The 18,460-nt window shown below is 46.1% G+C and overlaps 1 protein-coding gene across 4 annotated transcripts in view; it reads right to left on the minus strand.

Moving 5' to 3' along the window:
- Positions 1-18,188, minus strand: part of XYLB (xylulokinase) — a 41,760-nt gene extending 23,572 nt beyond the window's left edge. The window contains exons 1-9 of one of the 4 annotated variants that reach the window (XR_013759984.1): positions 18,034-18,188; positions 16,574-16,656; positions 12,758-12,827; positions 10,519-10,599; positions 8,010-8,096; positions 7,271-7,399; positions 6,334-6,399; positions 3,965-4,037; positions 1,496-1,614 (exon numbers count right to left, since the gene is read on the minus strand). Coding sequence is in view for 3 of the 4 variants with exons in the window: in XM_079115616.1 (XP_078971742.1) it covers positions 1,496-1,614; positions 3,965-4,037; positions 6,334-6,399; positions 7,271-7,399; positions 8,010-8,096; positions 10,519-10,599; positions 12,758-12,827; positions 16,574-16,656; positions 18,034-18,090 (765 nt within the window). In the remaining variant the exon portion in view is untranslated. The remainder of the gene's footprint in view (positions 1-1,495; positions 1,615-3,964; positions 4,038-6,333; positions 6,400-7,270; positions 7,400-8,009; positions 8,097-10,518; positions 10,600-12,757; positions 12,828-16,573; positions 16,657-18,033) is intronic. The other 3 variants (XM_079115616.1, XM_079115617.1, XM_079115618.1) reach the window with 3 other exon arrangements.
- Positions 18,189-18,460: the final 272 nt, after the last annotated feature.

Genomic DNA, 18,460 nt, shown 5'->3' on the forward strand with positions numbered 1-18,460 from the left:
TGAAAGATTTTCAGAATCTTCCAAGAAAAGTGCTTCTGTGGCTGAAATTCTCAGTGGGGAATACTCCCCAAAACTCTATCTTCCTGACAGCCTATCCCTCCAAGCTCATGATTCTCTCCAGGTCTCAGGGCCACTTCTCCTCCCTTCACATCCAACATTCTCACACAGAGTTCCTCATAGTTATTCTGGCTGTGTGGCATGTGCACCCCACCACAGGACCCCAAGGGCAGCACCCAGGTCTATTTCTACTCCATTATCTTCACAGAACAGCCGAGAACAGGACCAGAAAATCAGGGCCCACCAGGGTGTTCACAGTCAGGGTCTATTTTGAATGGTGGTACCACACTGATGGTCAAGTCTTTTATTACCCATGTGACCAGGCACCGTCTTGAGCACTTTAAACATATTACAATTCATCTAATTTGCACAATACCCCTGTAAGAAAAACAGTATTATTCCCATTGTTCCAGATGAGGAAACTAAGGCACAGATTAAACAGGCAGTTCATGGTAAATCCAGAATTCAGTCTGAGCAGTCCGTGTACTTCCAGGTTCCCCGGTATTTCTATATCCCCTCAGCCTGCCTGCTTCAAGTCTCAGTAGTGGTCCCTAGTCATAGAATTCCAGCAGTCTGCATTTTACCTTGGGTATGCAATCACCCAGAACCCCCACTGCCATACGCCAGCAATCTTTACGTGCCCCTGAGTCTTGCTATGAGCAAGGTACTGATCCAGACACTTTACTTTGATTTACATCAAACTCTCGTCTGAGACTAAACAGAAAAGCCCTGTGTCCACACTGTGAGTAAACTGCTGAGTGTGCCTGCACACATGTCAGTGCTTCCCCGTAGCTGCCACTCTTACAGGAGCCCTGATGGACAGGAGGTAGTTAGGTAGTAAGATACAAGCAGACAGTTATGGCAAGGAGCCCCAAAAAGACTTCTCTAAGTAGATGTGAAGTGCATACTACTGCATAAAAGTAGATTGCTATGTCAAAACATCCTAAGCATTATAATCACTCAAAATTCTTTGACTCAGAGAAGTAGGAAAAGGGAGGGTGGGATATTACAGATAATTTCAAACTCAAGAGTTAAAAGGGAACAAACAATCATAATGTCACAGATCTGACCAATGAACAAGTCACCCTCCAGATACCTGATTATCCTAAGAGGACCAATAGGTTTAGCATTCTTTTGATATCCAATTAGCATAAACATTGAGCAACGTCCCTACCCAGCAGCCCATAAGCCCCTGGATTAGTACACTCTAGTGGCAATCCTCTATTAGGACCTCTTACTCAGAGAGAGCTGTTCCTTTTCTTCCCTCCTTTGTCTGGGAATTTCATTCTTTGAGTTTGTGAGACAAGAACCTGAGAAGGAATCGTTGGTAGTCTGCTGTTAACAATAACACTGTAGAGCTAAAATAAACCTATAACACAAATGGGAATTGTAACTGCAGGAAATTCAGTTTAACCGTTGCTAGAAAGAGGGCACCTACCACAACAGAGCATGATGGTACCGGTGTGCCAAGCTTCTCCTCTAAGTGTGGGGCACAGGCGTCAAGGCAAGTCTGGGACCAGACTTTGTCCTGGATCTGTAACAAATTCATTCCAGAACCTGTAAAAGGAAGGAAACAGACAAACAAAAAAAGAAACATGGGAAAAAGACTTTTGGTGAAAATGTACAAAACTGGCAGAAAGCAGCTAATTCTCCTGCAGCCAACTTGTACCTGGGACTCTTAATTCATAAAAGATCTGCAACATACCACACTGTCCTTGAACTGACCACCAGAGGACAGCAGGGTCCCTGGGAGTACATGGAGCACCCTCTTCTCCAAATGTCCTCACAGATCAAACACCACAGGCAGCCTGGAAATCTGTTCTTCCATGTGTCCTTTGGGTTTCAAGGTGTCTACTCAGAGGCAGCCCCAGAGCTGATATGGATCTGCCCACAGGGATTTCCCAAGCTCATGGACTTTTCAAGGAAAGCTCTCAGCCTCCCCCAAATGTCCTCATGCTGGTCACTGAGCTCAGCTCACTAGGTCTTTCCTAAGACAAGGTACTTCTTCTTTCCCTGAGGACAGGAAAAATCAGAGAACCCAGGGCACAGGGGAGGGAATTCCTCCTCTGCTGGGCAAGGTAGAGGCAGCAGAATGGGCTGGAATGGTCCTGAAGGTGTCATGTGCCAGGTGAGGGGGTTAGAAACCTGGTAAGTTAGGAGGTGACTTCCCAGGTGAGAGTGAGGGAAAAGAAGTGAAGAGCCCCACTGAACTGAGGCATGTGAACCTCTGGAATGTCCACTGACTTCCCAGCAGCACGAGTGGCCTGAGGACAGGTACAGAGAGCACTCAGGCTATACTGGGCTTACTTTTCTACAGGCCCATGAAGCTAAATGGATGCAACCTTGTCTGTTCCCCTAGACTGAGAGAAGCTGGGGACCACTCCTCAGTAACCTTACTTTCTCTCTCTGAAACCAGAGTCATGCTGAGCATAGAACAACCAGCACTTGATAACTTCTGTGAATTCCCATGTTCCTCAGGGCATCACTAGACTTTTTTCCCAAAGCCCCGTCCTCAGGTCTGGGTTCTTGCTCTTCATCCTCCTCCCTTCTTCTGTACATACTCTTTTTACTTTTCGCTATGATTTAAACATGTGCCTTAAAAGTTCGAGTGTTGGGGAGCTGGGAGCAGTGGTGAACACCTGCAATCCTAGCTACTCAGGAGGCTGAGGCGGGAGGATTGCAAGTTCAAAGCCCGCCTGGGCAACTTAGCAAGACCCTGTCTCAGAATAAAATAAAAAAAGGACTAGGGATATAGTTCAGTGGTAGAGTTTTCCTGGTATATGCAAGGCCCTAGATTCAATTCTCAGCACTAAGGGGAAAAAACAGTACAAGTGTTGGAAATTTAATCCCCAAATTCATGATAATAATAGTTGGAGGTTGGGCTTCTGAGAAGTAATTAGGATTAGATGAAGTCGTGAGCATGGGGCTCCTGTGATGGCAGCAGTAGTTTTATAAGAACAGCAAGCAATCTGAACGAGCAGACTTGCTGTCTTGCCACGATGCCCTCTGCCATGTTCTGATGCAGCAAGAAGACCCTCACCAGATGCTGAGCAGCTGTCTGGACTTTCCAGTCTCCAGAACCACAAGTCAAATAAACTTCTATTATTAATAAATTAAATCGTCTCAGGTATTTTTGTTATAGTCATAAGAAATGGACTAAGATATCAGGCTCATCTGAGTTCCTTCGGTGACCTTCTTCCAGCTTTCCCTTCTCGCTGGCAACACTCATGAGTTAGACAAATATGAACAAAAACTTCAATTAGTAGTTCCTTGTGGGAGACAGTTTCCAGGACGGTCCCCACTGACCCCTGACTTCTGGGGTTCACATCTTGTGAAATCATCCCCAACGTTCTACTGGAATAGGCCAGTGTGGACAGCAGAATGAGGCAGAAGCGATGGCTTGTCACTTCCTAAATTTCCAAGTAAGAGACTAGGCAGTTTCTGCTTGGCCTTCTCTCTTGCTTCCTTCCTTTCTCTTCCCCTCCAATGTCACTAATAGCCCTACAGAGGAGACACACTGTGAGGAACTATGGCCCCCTGTCAATAGTCATGGGCACGATCCTGAAGGCTCAATCTTGACATTAAGTCTTCAAATGACTACCTCCCTGGCTGACAGTTTGCCAGCCACCTTGAGAGAGATCCTGAGCCACAACCATCCAGCTAGGCCACTCCCACATTCCTGACTCTCAGGCACTATGTGAGAAAATAAATTCTTCTGGTCTCCAGCTGCTAAGTGTTGGGGTCACTTGTTACACAGCAAAAGATAACTAATATACTCCCTTCTTGCCCAATGATGAGAGCTGCAAGATTTGCAACCACCCAGGGTGGATGGGGCTCTCACTGCCCACATGCCCACATGCCCACAAGCACTCAGAACAAGCACCCCGCCAGCACTCCAAAGGCTTACCATCACTGTAGTCAATGGGAGAGTAAGAGCCAAGGAAGAGGGAAGCAGCAAAGCTACTGACCAAAGAAATTCTCTGAAAAAGAAAGAAACATAGTGAAAGATTACTCACTTCCACATACCCTGTTACAGAATGCTTCTGACACAAGAAGAAAAGAGTTTTAAATTGGGAAGGGAAGTGGAAACTTTGAGCAAAATGCCCGTGGAGACTCAGTATCTTATCTGGGGATAAGAGCAGCTGGAATTCCAAGAACTGACTCCTGGGGAGAGCACTCACTCGCTGCAATTTCTGACAGGCCATGAAATGTTAAGATCAATGAAAACAAAAAACAAAAGCCTTGTGAAAAAGTTGTGCACAGAAAAGCTGGTTTTCCATCTAGAATCCATGTACAGGGGAACATTGCCCTGAATTCCTCCGCCACTTCTCTTTCAGCTGGCCACAGGGAAGAGGATGTGTGACCACAGGACTCAGAACGAACCAAGACACTCCTGGGGGTTTGGGACATGGTTAAATAAAAGCTGGTCCCTTAGAATCCAGACCTCCAAATCCTGTGATAGATGAAATCACTGATGGAACTTAAATGTCAGCCTGAGGGTCTGTGAATCCACCTCCTGTCCCCATCAGGCCACCTTTATTCCACACACAGAATTTGGGGAGGCATTCCTCCATGGCTCATGCGACAGAGTAATCTGGACCCTCAAATCATTAAATAATAAACTGTGTGTGAATTTCCAAGATAAAAAGTGTACCTTGAGTTTATTGTGAGAGGGTTGTTTTCTTATTACAAGGTAAAAATCAACAGCCAGGGTGTGGAGTTGCTTCTTGGGTAGCATTAAGTGCTGGCTTTTGGCAACTTTGCTGCCAGGAAGAATTTGAGTTCCTGTGATGCAGGTTGAAGGACACAAAGTTCCAGTCCCACCTATCTACAAAGAAAACCCTGATCCATGCCAATCAAGTGCCTAGCACTTTCCTATATCAACTATACAGGAAAGTGAATGGACAGAGCCCCAAAGGCACCCAGATCTCCTACTTGTGGTCTCAGAAAGACACCAGTCCCACCACTTCTACCCTTCCCTTGCCCCTGCCCACTTCTGGTCATGAGAGCCCCTAACTTCTCTTTCTCTCAATTCCATCCCTTCCTTCCTTTTTGACAACAGACTGACAATGAGGGAAAAAAGCGTACTGAATACAGTCATGCACTGCTTAATAACAGGGATACAGTTTAAGAAAGCATCAATAGGCAATTTCATCATTGTGGGAACACCATGCACTGTATTCACGCAAACCAAGCATACTACATACCCAGGTTAGATGGTGGAGCCTCTTGCTTGCATCTAGGCTACAAACCTATATGGCATGTCACCATACTGAATACTGTAGACAACTGTAACACAATGATAAATATTTGTGTATCTAAATGTATCTTTTTTGGTACTGGGATTGGACCCAGAGGCACTTTATCACTGAGTCATATCCCCAACCCTTTATAATTTTCTTTTTTAAATTTTGAGACAGAGTCTTATTAAGTTGCTTAGGGCCTTGCTAAATTGCTGAGGCTAGTGATCCTCTTAAGTTAGGATCCTTCTCCATCAGCCTCCTTAGTTGCTGGGATTACAGGTGTACACCATCACACCTAACTTTTAAACATATCTTAATGTAGAAGAGGTACAAAAACTGCTTTTTGCTTTTATGTTCTTATACAAGCAGAGTTTTGATATCTTCCAAATGACCAACACCAGAAATTGAAAAAAAATTAAAATTAAAAAATAAAAACACTTTTAAGAGCCTGGAAGCAGAGCAGTTTTATTTACAGCGTATTTATCACAAACACGAGTAATGCCCTGCAAAGTTAAGGCAGCTATAATGTCACCAGACAATAGGAGGTTTGCAGCTCACTGTAATCTTTTTTTTTTTTTCCACAGTTCTAAGGAGCGAACCCAGGGCCTTGCACACGCTATGCAAGCACTCCACCACTGAGTTACATCTCCAGTTCTTCTTATTTTTTATTTTGAGACAGGGTCTTGCTAAGTTGTCCAGGCTGGTCTCAAGTTTGCCATCTTCCTGTCTCAGACTTCTGAGTATCTGGGATTGAGGTGTGTCATCACCACCCCCCACTTATCTGTGACTTTATTTTTTGGGAGGTACTGGGGATTGAACTCAGGGGCACTCAACCACCAAGTCACATCCTCAGCCCTGTTTTGCATTTTATTTAGAGACAGGGTCTCACTGAGTTGCTTAGCACCTTGCTGTTGCTGAGGCTGGCTTTGAACTCATGATCCTCCTGTCTCAGCCTCCCGAGCCACTGAGATTACAGGCATGTGCCACCATGCCTGGCTCATCTGTGACTTTCAAACATGAATATTGAACCAACCTCTGTGTGTGAGTAGGCCTCATGGTTCTGCTGGCAAATCTTTGCAATCTGGTTTCCTGTAAAACGCTGGAAAAAGAGGGCAAATTCTTAGAAACTAAAATCCTACACAGAATAAATAATCAACTCCATAAAGAGAATTTAACAAGCATGCAATGGAGATTAGGTGGTAAAATAAAAACTTTTAAAAGGCCCCAGATCTGGAAATGCTTAGTATCTACTGAACAACCACACTATATATTTTGGCCTAGAATCCTTAAAATGTTCTAGGTAATCAAATACTCTGGCAATAAACAATCTCCCTGCACCCTAAGGACACAGAAGTAACTTCTGGGCCTTCTGGGAGGGCCTCTCACATGTCAGAACTGGACGAGCCTTTATGCAGATGAGACACTAGAACCTTTATGCATACATTCCCTCCACCCAACTTCCTCTTGTTTTAGGTGGCCTAAGTTGGGTTGATCTCCAAACCTCTACTCCAGTGAGGGTCACCTTATCCACAGTGGCCAATTACATGACCTTGGGGCTGGGGCTGAAGCCAGTCAGACAGTGCACTGTCTTATGTTCTCTGACTCCCTTCAGGTACAAAATACCCACAGTGGAAGCCCTGTTGCTATGTCTAGGTTTCAGAGAATGAGACTGAGGTGCCATCATCTCACCCATGCACAGTAGCTTGATGTGAGGAGCTTAGCTCCGTTCACACCCTATCCTGACCTGGGAACTCATGGGAGGAGGCTGCCCTGGCCCAGTAGGTGCACAGGAAAGCAGGACAGCCTGGATCAGCAGGCAGGGGCAGCATGTCCCATCCTGGCTCCACTGGGCTAGTACCAGCACCACTTCACATGACTCCCACAGAGGCTGGGCGCCCACTCCACCCTCCCAGATACCCAGAGAGAAAAAGACCTGCCCCACTCCTGAGCCCATGGTGGGTGCTGCCCACCTCATAGGCACGGGACCCTGTGAGGCAGCTAAGAGTCTGGGCCCCACCCACGGCGGCCTCCAGCTGGCGGCACTGGGCTGTGGTGCTGGAGTCCATCCACACTGGGCAGTCGCTGATGGAAAAGCAAGCCTGGAAGGAAGCGCAAAGGTGCAGGCTTGAGCGCCACTGCTGACTCAAAGAGCCACCTGATTCTGGTAGTCACACTGCCCATCACAGCAGGTGTAATGCTTCTTTCGGGGATGTGACCTTGGGAGACGCATCAGTGGCCAACCCTCAGCCTGGTCCACGAGTGTATCTCTCTGAAGGCCTAAAAGCGAAGGGCTCTCTTCCAGTGAGGGCACCTGAGCACAGTAGACAACATTAGAGACCGGCAGGGAAGAGCTATGGCTCCAGACAAGAGCAGGTTTTGCAGGGGCTTCTGAAACTCAGGAGAGAAAGGGGACGCGAGAACTCCTGCCTTCACAGCATGCATCAAGGGGAGCTTCCTGAGGGGCATGTGAAGGATGGCTTGAAGTCATTTTGGGAATGATACACGTTATTAGCACCTAACCTCCTGCCCAGACACTGGGGAAACTCCACCTGGGGAGGCAGGGAAGACCACCCATAGAACTACTTTTGAAACCATCTGTGCAAACTCTCAACAATGCATAAACCCCCAGGCTTCAAGGCTCATAGGAGTTGGGGCCCTTCTGTTCTCTCTGCAGAAGTTTCTCAGACTCTCAAAACATGCCACAGTTACCTGCAGCTGCTGGTGTAATGGGAGGTCTGGTGACAGGGTTGTCAGTGCCAAGCTGGCCCCAGTCTTCCAGTATATGCTTCCGTGTTGCTGTTGAGGGGAAACCCAAGCACAGGTTCATGTGACCACACACTGATGTCACAGCCTCCTGGAGACACAGAAAGACCTAGACCACACACCAAAGAACTGGGCCCCAAGTCTGTCCCTGCAATGGCTAGTTACAGAGCTCATCACCTTTATGAGATTTGGTTTTCATTTCAAGAAAGTGGGGAAGAACTCTGCCCTATCACACTGAAACTTGTAGGAAGGTTCCAAGAAAGAATTATTGTTGTGTACCTTGGTGCTTTTTGTAAAACTGTATTTAAATATACTGATTGCAACACTACCTGAAATTCACTGGTGCCATTCATTCAATCCACTGAGCCCCTAGATCATGCCAGACATGGGACAGATGAAGAGGATGCCATTGATTCTATTTCTCAGGATACTGGAGTTAAGTCAGGGAAAAAGATACAAATATACAATCACAGAACCCTGTGGAGCCACAGTGGATGAAGAGCATCCATAGGTGAGAGGCAGCCTGGCAAGTCTGGTGAAGGGTAGCATTCTAAGCAATGGGCCTGTTGCTGGGTGGTGAGAGAGGAGGCAGTCTGAGTGATGACCTTGAAAACCAGACTCAGGAGACTAGGATCACCTTGGAGGTATTAGGAGCTATGGGTTTTAGGGGAGTGTTAAGGTCAGGGCTGAGTGTATGAAAGGGCTTGCGGGAGTCGGGGAAAAGTAGAAAGGAGGCAGGGAGGCTGCAGCAGAAGCCTAGAGTGAAGGGATAGACAGCTGGCCTGGGACAGAGACAGCTGGCAGAGACACAGTAGATTCAAGAGTTGCATACAGGGCTGGGGATATAGCTCAGTTGGTAGAGTGCTTGTCTTGCAAGCACAAGGCCCTGGGTTCATATCCCTAGCACTGCAAAAAAAAAAAAAAAAAAAAAGTTGCATACAAATCAACAGGATGTGTAACACATGGCTTCTACTCCTTCAAGGACAGTGAGAATTCCCCCAGAAAGGGAATCTGAAGAGAAGGAGGTGTGGGGGAAGACAGCATACTCACTCTAGGACATATTATTATAGGGCACCTAGCCATGGGGACTGGAGATGTTATAGTTCAGAGACAATGTAAGAATTTCCAGAGGTGGAATGATTAGATTATAAGCAATATGACCTGATCAGTGGCTTAATCCACTGATATGCATTAACTGGGCAGTAACTGTAGGCAGTGTACTGAGGGTTTATATTATGTCCTTGGTGAACAGAGCTTTCTCTGCTTCCTGCTCGCCATGTCCTGAGCAGCTTTCTTCCACCATGCCCCTCCATTATGATGTTCTGCATCACCTTGGGCCCAGAGCTAGGAACTAAGACCTCTGAAAATGTGAGCCCCAAATAAACTTTCCCTCCTCTATGTTGTTTTTGTCAGGTCTTTTAGTCACAGTGTTAAAAAAGTTAACTAAAACAGATGTCTAGGAAGGAAAATGAGTGTCCAGGCCTGGGGTTGAGGTGAGAGATATGGATCACCCAGGGAATACTTTTAGATTAACAAGAAGAACAATAAACTCCGGTTAGGTCAGGGGTGGAGAAAAAGGTTTCTTTAGAAAAAGGTTTCTTTAGAAACCTTTAGTGAGGGGGTAAAAATCAGGTAATCCAGTGAGGAGTAAAGTGACTCCAATACAGCATAGGGACTGGAGGATGAAATGGATGTGGTGCTGATTTTTCTTTCTAGCAGCGACATGAACTTGGGCAGGTGACATCACTTCTCTGTGCCTCAGTTTCCTCAGGTGAATGCCAATAATAATAAAAACCATAGGTGACATTAATAAGGATTATGATATACTAGTGTTCTACGTAGATAGCACTCACAATGACCCTATGACAGGTGAGAATTTGGAGACACCAGAAGGCTGGTGATATTCCCCAGCTCACTGTTTGTAGATGGCGGAGTTGGGCATGCCCAGAGCTCTTAAGCTGACCAACATAACCAGTGCCCCCTTAGAACTGCTATGGGGTCTCAGATAATGGACATGAACTCCCCAGTGCAATACCTGGCCATGCTAATGATTTAGTCAGCATTCCTTGACATTATTATGACTACTATTCCTACTAAAATTACTGCCATTATTGGTACCATTTCTTATTTTGCTTTGCTACCAGGAAACAGAAAGGCAATTTTAGTGTCTCCCACATAGTCATAATAAATTCATGTTAAATGCCCCCTCTATCCTCTTTAGAGGAGCTCTTTTTGGTTCCCTCACCAAATGTCCTACTTTACATCCTGCTTCTTAATAAGAACTGTCCCAGATCCTTTTGTAATGAAGCAAGTTATATAGTCTCTAAAGAGAAATTGCAGGAGGCACTTAAACTCACAACGAAATGTGTGGTCCAAAGGAGATATCACCTTCACACCCAGGCCATTGCCCCCAACAGCCACTCTCACGGGACAGATGGGACTGTTGTACACAAACCTGGCCTGCCCCAGACAAGGCTAGGACTTGAGAGAAGTCAAAGCCCGAAGCCTTCATCTTCTCCAAGATGATGTCCAGAGCCTGAGAAGAAGAACAGAATTCACCATGACTACACTGAACTACTGAATTGGGTAAGCCACATGCCTCAAAATGAAAATGCAAGAGTTTGCATTACAACAAGGGCTCTAGGAAGATGAAGAAGACCCTAATGACAGGATCTATAAGCACCAGAGTACATTAATTAAACAAGTAGGCATCAATCAAATAAAAGGTCAACTATACTGAAAGTATTTAAAATAGGGCTGGGCTATTGGCTCAGTGGTAGGGCGCTTGCCCAGCAAGTGTGAGGCACTGGGTTCGATTCTCAGCACCATATAAATAAATGAATAAAATAAAGGTCTAAAAAATATTTTTAAATATTTTTAAATTTTTTTTAAATATCTAAAAAATATTTTTAAAAAATGTTTAAAATAAATGGAATCGCAAACCACCGATCTTTACGTTTTGTTTCTTCAATTTGTGACTTCGAAGCCCTCTGAAGGAGCAAAAACAAATCAGCTCAAACTTTGGTTTCTTTTGTTTGCAATTTTTAAGCCCATAGTCATGATCTGGCTTGACTACAACCGAGAAGTGAAGAGTGAAGCAGTGAAAGAGTTCCTCCATCAGAGGAAGGCTCCAGATCCAGACTCCCTGTGTGCAGGAGCCCAAGCTTGAGGAAATAGATGGAGATGGGGTGGCCATTTGTCACAAGTCCCCATTCAGCCCTCCAATATCTGGTTGGAATTCTCTTTGCAAAAAGATCCCATGGGTGGGATGAATGGTGGTGACCAGTAACCTTGATACTACTCCTAAGATTTCATGGCAGGAAGCAGAGATTCACCTCAGCTTGTTTCTTCCCTGAGGACAGAGAAATCACCACAGTTTTTGCCTGATCCAGCTGTCCCTGTACCGTGCTGAGAGGGCTCCTTCCATCCCTGACTGTGCTGCCAGCTGTAGTCCTATTTATTGAACCTCAGGCAGGGTCTAACAAGTTAGGAACAGGTTCAGAAATCACCCTGACTCCACACCTAAGCCTTGATCTTTCTTCTGTGCCTGCCTCCCCAGTGAAGGCCTTGGTATATTAGATGCCCTTAATGTCATTTCTGGGACCTCTTAACAGTAATGCTTGTCTCTAACTCCCTGAACCCCCACCTTGGTCTGGCTCAGTCCTCTGAAATACATTCCAGCTAGTCTAGCAGGTTAAAAACCTATCCTTTATCCTAATCCTTTATCCTTTATCCTCCAGTATACGAGACATGGTCAGGTTGATAAAAAATAAATCATACTAGTTACTTTTAACAGGAACAATTTAATACAGGGATTGGTTAACAGGTATTAGAGGACTAAGAAAAGCTTTTGACATGTACACCTAGTGCCTCCTCTGTTTGGCCTCCAGTTTCAGGGACTATGGTCTCCCATGGTACATGAGGTACTCTGAGCCCTATTATGCCTGTCTGTGCTGTCCAATCCCTGGTCCTAGGGCCCCATGGGTCATCAGATCAGGCCACAGGCAACTTCCTTTCTTGTTAGTCCTAAGTAAGCAGGCCTGCTTGGGATTGATCTGGTCAGGCTGTAAGTCACCAGTGTGAGTACTCATGCCCTGAAGCTGAAGGGTCCAGAGGGGTGAGCACTAACATTCCAAGGGCTGTTTGGAATTCAAGATAGAAAAGAGTCCCCAGCAACTAACTGCAAAGTGTCTGGAAAAGCTTTCTCTGTGGTATTTTAAAGATGGCATGTGTGGTGGCACATGCCTATTATTCCAGCTACTCAGAAGGCTGAAGTAAAAAAAAAAAATCACAAGTTCCAGGCCAGCTTGGGCAATTTACCAATAATGAGACCCTGTCTCAAATTAAATTTTGAAAGAAGCCTGAGGGTTTAGCTCAGTATAGAGTGCTTGCCTAGCATGTGTGAGGCCCTAGGTTCAATCCCTAGTACCAAAAACAAAAACAAAACAAACCAACAAATATGGCACTAGAAGAATTTGTCAGCTACGTGGCTCTGGTATCTGGAAGTCCTTTGTGAGTCCTCTCAGACTGTGAGGTTGAACCTGCCCCAGGAACCAAATAGACTCCCTTAAACCATGAGGACCTGGTCTCAACAGCTGCTCTCTCAATAGCTTCTACCCTGGGGTTTCCTAGTAAATAACCAAGACTGTCAGTGAGACAGGCTAGGGACAGAAGGAAAGGACCCCTGTGCCTACCTGGATCCACATCAGGACTGGAGAGGTAACTGTCAGCCTGTCCTTGTGCACATGAACACCACCCTGAGTCCTGCAGGGAGAACAGGAGAGAATGTTGAATGGAGCCTCAGGGCAGGCTAAGCACAGTGAAGCAGCCTCAGGTGGCAGATGCTATTGACTGGCTGATGTACAACCTCCCCCCAGCTTTAAGTGGGAACTCTGAGATGGAAAGATGGAAAGAGAAGGCATGGAATCACCCAGGGTGGCCCAGAGGTGGCAATTCTCAGAAAGCATCTTCTAGGCATGAGGGTCTGGCCAGGGAGGCAAGGATGGAGTCACTTGGTGCTGGGGCCTTGAAGTAACTGGGAGAATGTGGGGATGAATTAAAAGTCCTCTGAAACACCATGAATTTAGAGAAGTGGGAGGCAGTTGGTACACACATCTGCGGGAAGTTTTCATCTATCACAGCAGCCCTGGGAGTGAGGCGGGGGGGGGGGGGGGGGGGGCAGGGATGTGTGTGTGGGCGCAGTACTGGGAACTGAACCCAGGGATGCTCTACCACTGTGCTACATCCCCAGTCCTTTTTTATTTTTTTGAGACAAGGTCTTAATAAGTTGCCGAGGCTAGACTTGAACTTGCGATCCTCCCACCTCAGCCTCCCAAGTAGCTGGGATTACAGGTGAGTGCCATTGTGGCCCCTTCCCAGGGAGTCCTTGAACGGGAAGCCCTGGAAAGTTCCTGGAACCTTCTCATCCTCCTCACCCCTATAAGACCTTCCTACAAAGAGATAGTTTAATAAAATCCAACACTTTCAACTATAAATATTAAAAAATAGGTTCAAAATCCATACCATATCTATTATTAGATATTATGTGATCTCATCATTCTATCCCTAAGTATCTAGCTATGAAAAAGGAAAGTATAAGGCCACAGAATGATTCACACATGGCTGGGTGTAGTGATGCATGCCTATAATCTCAGCTACTCCGGAGGCAGGAGGACTGCAAGTTTGATGCCAGCCTAGGCAACTTAGTAAGACCCTGTCTCAAATAAAAAGAGTTAGGGATATAACTCAGTGGTAGAGTCCTTGCCTAGCATCTACAAGGCCCTGAGTTAAATCCATAGTACCAAAAAAAGAAAGAGAGAGAGGGAGGGAGGAAGAGGTAGATTAGCACAAATGTTCACAGCAACTTTATAAACTAGTCAACTCAGGTGAACCTAAACAGATGAACAGATAATTGATGAGATTATATATATATATATATGTATATACACACACACACATATATGTATATATATGTGTGTATATATATGTATATATGTGTGTGTGTGTGTATGGCGTAGAGCATAGAGCACAGCACCATAGAGCAACAAAAAACTAAAATAAAAAATCCTTTGTTTCATTGTTTCAGATGATCATTATGAAAGTGAGGACAAACCAGGCATGGTACTGCACACCTGTACGTCCAGCAACTAGGGAGACTGAGGCTGAAGCATCACAAGTTCCAGGCCAGACTTGGCAACTTAACAAGACCTTGTCTCAAAAAATAAAATAAAATAAAAAGGGTGTAGCTCAGTGATAGAGCATCCCAGGGTTCAATCCTCAATGAAAAAAAAAAAAAAAAAGTGAAGACAACACATAGCATGGGAGAAAAGTTTTAAAATCATATATTTGAGAAGTTCTTGTGGACAGAGACATAAAGAACTTTCAAAATCAATAATAAAAAAAAGCAGCATAGTTTAAAATATGGGCAGAGGATTTGAATGGACATTTCTCCAAAGATATATAAGCGGCAAAGAGATGGGATTTTGGGAGGAATTTTGGGAGGGGATATAATTCAACCCATTACACATAGAAATGTTCATAGCAACATGATTCGCAATAAATAAAAAAGTGGAATAACCCAAATGTCCGTTTAACTGATGACTAGATAAACAAAATGTATATTCACATACTAGAATATTATCCAGCTATAAAAAGTACAACGTGGATGAATTTTGAAACACTATGCTAAGTGAAAGAAACCTATCACAAGACACACATATTATATAAATTAATTTGCTATGAAATGTCTAGAATAGACAAATTCTTAAAGAGAATACACTGTGATTGCCAAGGTTAGAAGGAAGAGGCTTTGAAGTGGCTGCTAATACATTTAGAGTTTCATTCTGAGGTGACGAAAATGTTCTAAAAATCAGGTAGCAATGATGGTTACACACACAGTTCTGTGAACATGACAAACAGCATTAAATTGGCTTTTTTTTTTTTTTAATTGGAAAGTGAACCCAGGGCACTTTATCACTGAGTTACATCCTCAGCCCTTTTTGTGACAGGGCCTCACTAAGTTGCTGAGGCTGGCCTTGAACTTGTGATCCTACTCCTCAGCCTCCAGAATCACTGGGATTACAGGTGTGTACTACGGTGCCTGGCTAAGTTGTACACATTATTTTTCTTTAAAAAGATAGTATGGGGGGAAATCTTTATTCATTAAGGAAAAACAAATTTTCATAGCTTGCCATAACTGAAGTTTATTTCTCACTCATGCATGATCAGAAGTGGTTAGACAAGGAGTGGGGAGTTCTTCATGCAATCATTCAGGGACCGAGGTCTATGCAGCTCTGTCATCATCGACAGGTGGCTTCCAAGGCTGCTCTGGTCACCCATATCAGTCATAAAATGAGAGAAAAGACAGAGCAGGAGGGTTTTATTTTTATTTTTCCCTATTAGAGACTGAACACAGGGGTGCTCTGCCATTGAGCTACATCCCAAGTTGCACACATACACACAAAAAGTTAGAGATAAGCTTTAAAATAATTATGTATACTGGTTAGTTTTTTGTACTGTTACAAACCACTTCAAAGGAGCTGGGAACATAGCTCGGTGGTAGTGTTTGTCCAGCATGCTCTAGGCCCTGGGTTTGATCCCCAGCACCAAAGAAAGAAAACAAAAAAGGGAGAGATGGATGTAGTGGCTTGAAACCACTAAGCTCACAGCTTACAATTCTGTTGGTCATTCATTGGGCTGGGCTCAGCTGGGTTCACTGGTGCATCTGTGGTCAGCTAACAGTAGCTAGAGGGCTCTGCTGCTAGCTGGCTGATTCTTGGCTGTGAAGAGGGCATGTCTCTGATTCTCTAGCAGGCTAGCCCGAGCTTGTTCAGGTGGTGCTGAGCAGGATTCTAAGAATAAAAGCACAGTGTGGAAGGCCTCTGGAAGCTTAAGCTGAGAACAGGGACAGTGTCAACAGGTGAAGAAGCAACTCCATCTCTCAAATGCTTAGCATGTAAAGGTTCTGAATTTGATCCTCAGCACAAAAAGGGGAAAAAAATGGAGAAAGCTCAGAGAAGGCCCACCCGCCCCACACACACACATGCATGAGCATGTATGATGCACACACATACTTTTTTGTCTCTTATGTGATATTCTGTGCCACCTCAGGGTTCTGAAAGAAGGCTGTCACCAGATGTGGCCCTTAGACTTCTGCTAGAACCATGAGCCAAAATAAACTTCTTTATAACTTACCCAGCCTGTGACATTATGTCATCAGCAACAGAAAATGAACTGATTCAACCAGGTACAAAGCAGATCTCAAATGATACTCAATGCACGTGGGAATGAATGAGCAAACGGATGAATGGAATTGGGAGGAAATGGAGAAGAAAGTATTTCAGGTATAGGAAAAAAAGATACTCAGAGGTCTATCAAGAACACTATTCCTGAAATTTTGTAAAACCATACAGTGTGGTTCATGAATGTAGATTGTGGAAGAAACTCAGCCATCCCCCAACACACACATGCATGCACATGCGCACACACACACACACACCCCAGGTACATACCCAAATTCTGGAAGGTCTCTGTCAAAATGCACACTGTCCTCATAGAAGACATTCATCTCTGCATCAATAGCAACAACTTTCACCTGGAAGGTATTGTTTAAAAATAGGGTAGAGTTTTCCTCAGTTTCTACAGAGGCCCAGGTGTTACTAACTCCTGGGTTTGGCCTAAACACCTCCTTGGAGGCTAAGGTATATCACTAGCCATGCAACAAAGGCTTCATCTGGGGACATATCCAAAGATTTAATAAAATGAAGAAACTGCAGCTAAGTAGAAATAACCATGTATCTTCAGGAATCTCTGGTCCCCAAACAGCCAAAGCCAAGATCCTCCAGAGGTAACTGGCACAGATGAGCTGGTTCCAATGCCTTGCAAGGAATGGAGGCAAGGGGGCAGTTGTCACTCATGGCTGCAGGGGTCTGAGATACTAGGTAAGGTCAACAACCATGCTCATGATCCAGAGACACATAATGTCCCAATGATGCATATTTCCAAGCTTAGGGGTTTAGTTCCTTCCCTGGACAGATGAGGAAACTAAGGCCTAGCAAGGCAACCCCACTAACCCCATTCCCCTTAGAGATAGTTGAGGCCTGCTTTCCTGGACCATTTGAGGAGAGGCGGATCAACTGTAACTGCATTTATCCCCCAGTACTTGTAAGGAGTTCCCGGGGCATCCCATGCTCAGTTTGACGGCAAATTTTAATTCTGCTCCCCTGACTACTGGGCCCTGGAAGAAGCACAGACCACCTTTGGCCAGCAGTCCTGGGTCAGCAGACCCAACCAGGCTGGTGCAACCAAGGGCCGCCAAAGGAACAGGCAAAGTCCATTTGTACATTGTGCCCATTTAAATAGGAAAAAAAAAAAAAAAGGTTTGAGCCCAACGCGGTGGCCCACGCCTGTAATCCCAGCTGTTCAGGAGGCTGAGGCAGGAGGACCATGAGTTCAAAGCCAGTCTCAGCAAAAGTGAGGTGCTAAGCAACTCTGCGAGACCCTGTCTCTAAATAAAACACAAAATAGGGCTGGGGATGTGGCTTAGTGGTCGAGTGCCCCTGGGGCGGGGGAAGGTTTGGAAGGGTGATCCGGTTTCAGGTCACTGGTTAAACACGTAGTACGCATGTCTACCAGTCTGTTGGCTTCTCTGCTTCACTGATTTGAATGTCTTCCAGTCCCCTGTTACTCGGTGCCCATGACTGCGAGCGAACAGCCCTCTCTGGACACTTCCCTTCTACGTGCCGGTTGGGTCCCCCCCGGGGGCGCCCGCCCTTTCCGGAAAAGCTGGGGTCTGGAGCGCACCTCGCTGGCAGGGCATCGCCCCGCGGCCACGCACCAGGAGGGGGACACTTGAGCCCCGGGAAGCTCGAGAGTGAGGCGCACCCCCGGCTCGGCCCGCGGCCAGCCAGCCCTGGCGGCGTCGCGGTGGAGCGGGCCCCGCCCCGCAGGCAGCGGAGTCCCGCGACCGTACCTGCTGCGTGCTGAAGTCCCAGCCCAAGCAGCAGCTACGAGCGGCGTGCTCCGCCATGGCCCTGAAGGGTCCGGCTGAGCGTCTGTCCGTGAGTCCGTCCGGCGGCGTGGCTGTGGCCGCGCTCCAGCGCCCAGGCTCCCGGGCCCGCCCTTCGCCCCGCCCGGCGGGACTCTGGACCCGAGTCACGAGGCGGGCTTGCGCTCTGGCGCCGCCTGCGGGGGGACGCGAGCTGCAACCGCGTCTGGTCTGGGCCTCTGGCTTCGCACCTGTGCAATAGACCGTGCCGCCCGTGCAACCCGCTTCCCTTCCAGGTTCACATCCGCTGCGCTTATCATCCTCATCCTCACCCGCCTGCCCTAACGCGCCCGGCTTGTACCGAGGCCTGCCGGCCCAGATGCTTCAACTTTAACCTAATTTGGCCCTGCCC

This window comes from Sciurus vulgaris, assembly GCF_902686455.1.
Source record: "Sciurus vulgaris genome assembly, chromosome: 16".
NCBI classification, from domain to species: Eukaryota; Metazoa; Chordata; class Mammalia; order Rodentia; family Sciuridae; genus Sciurus; species Sciurus vulgaris.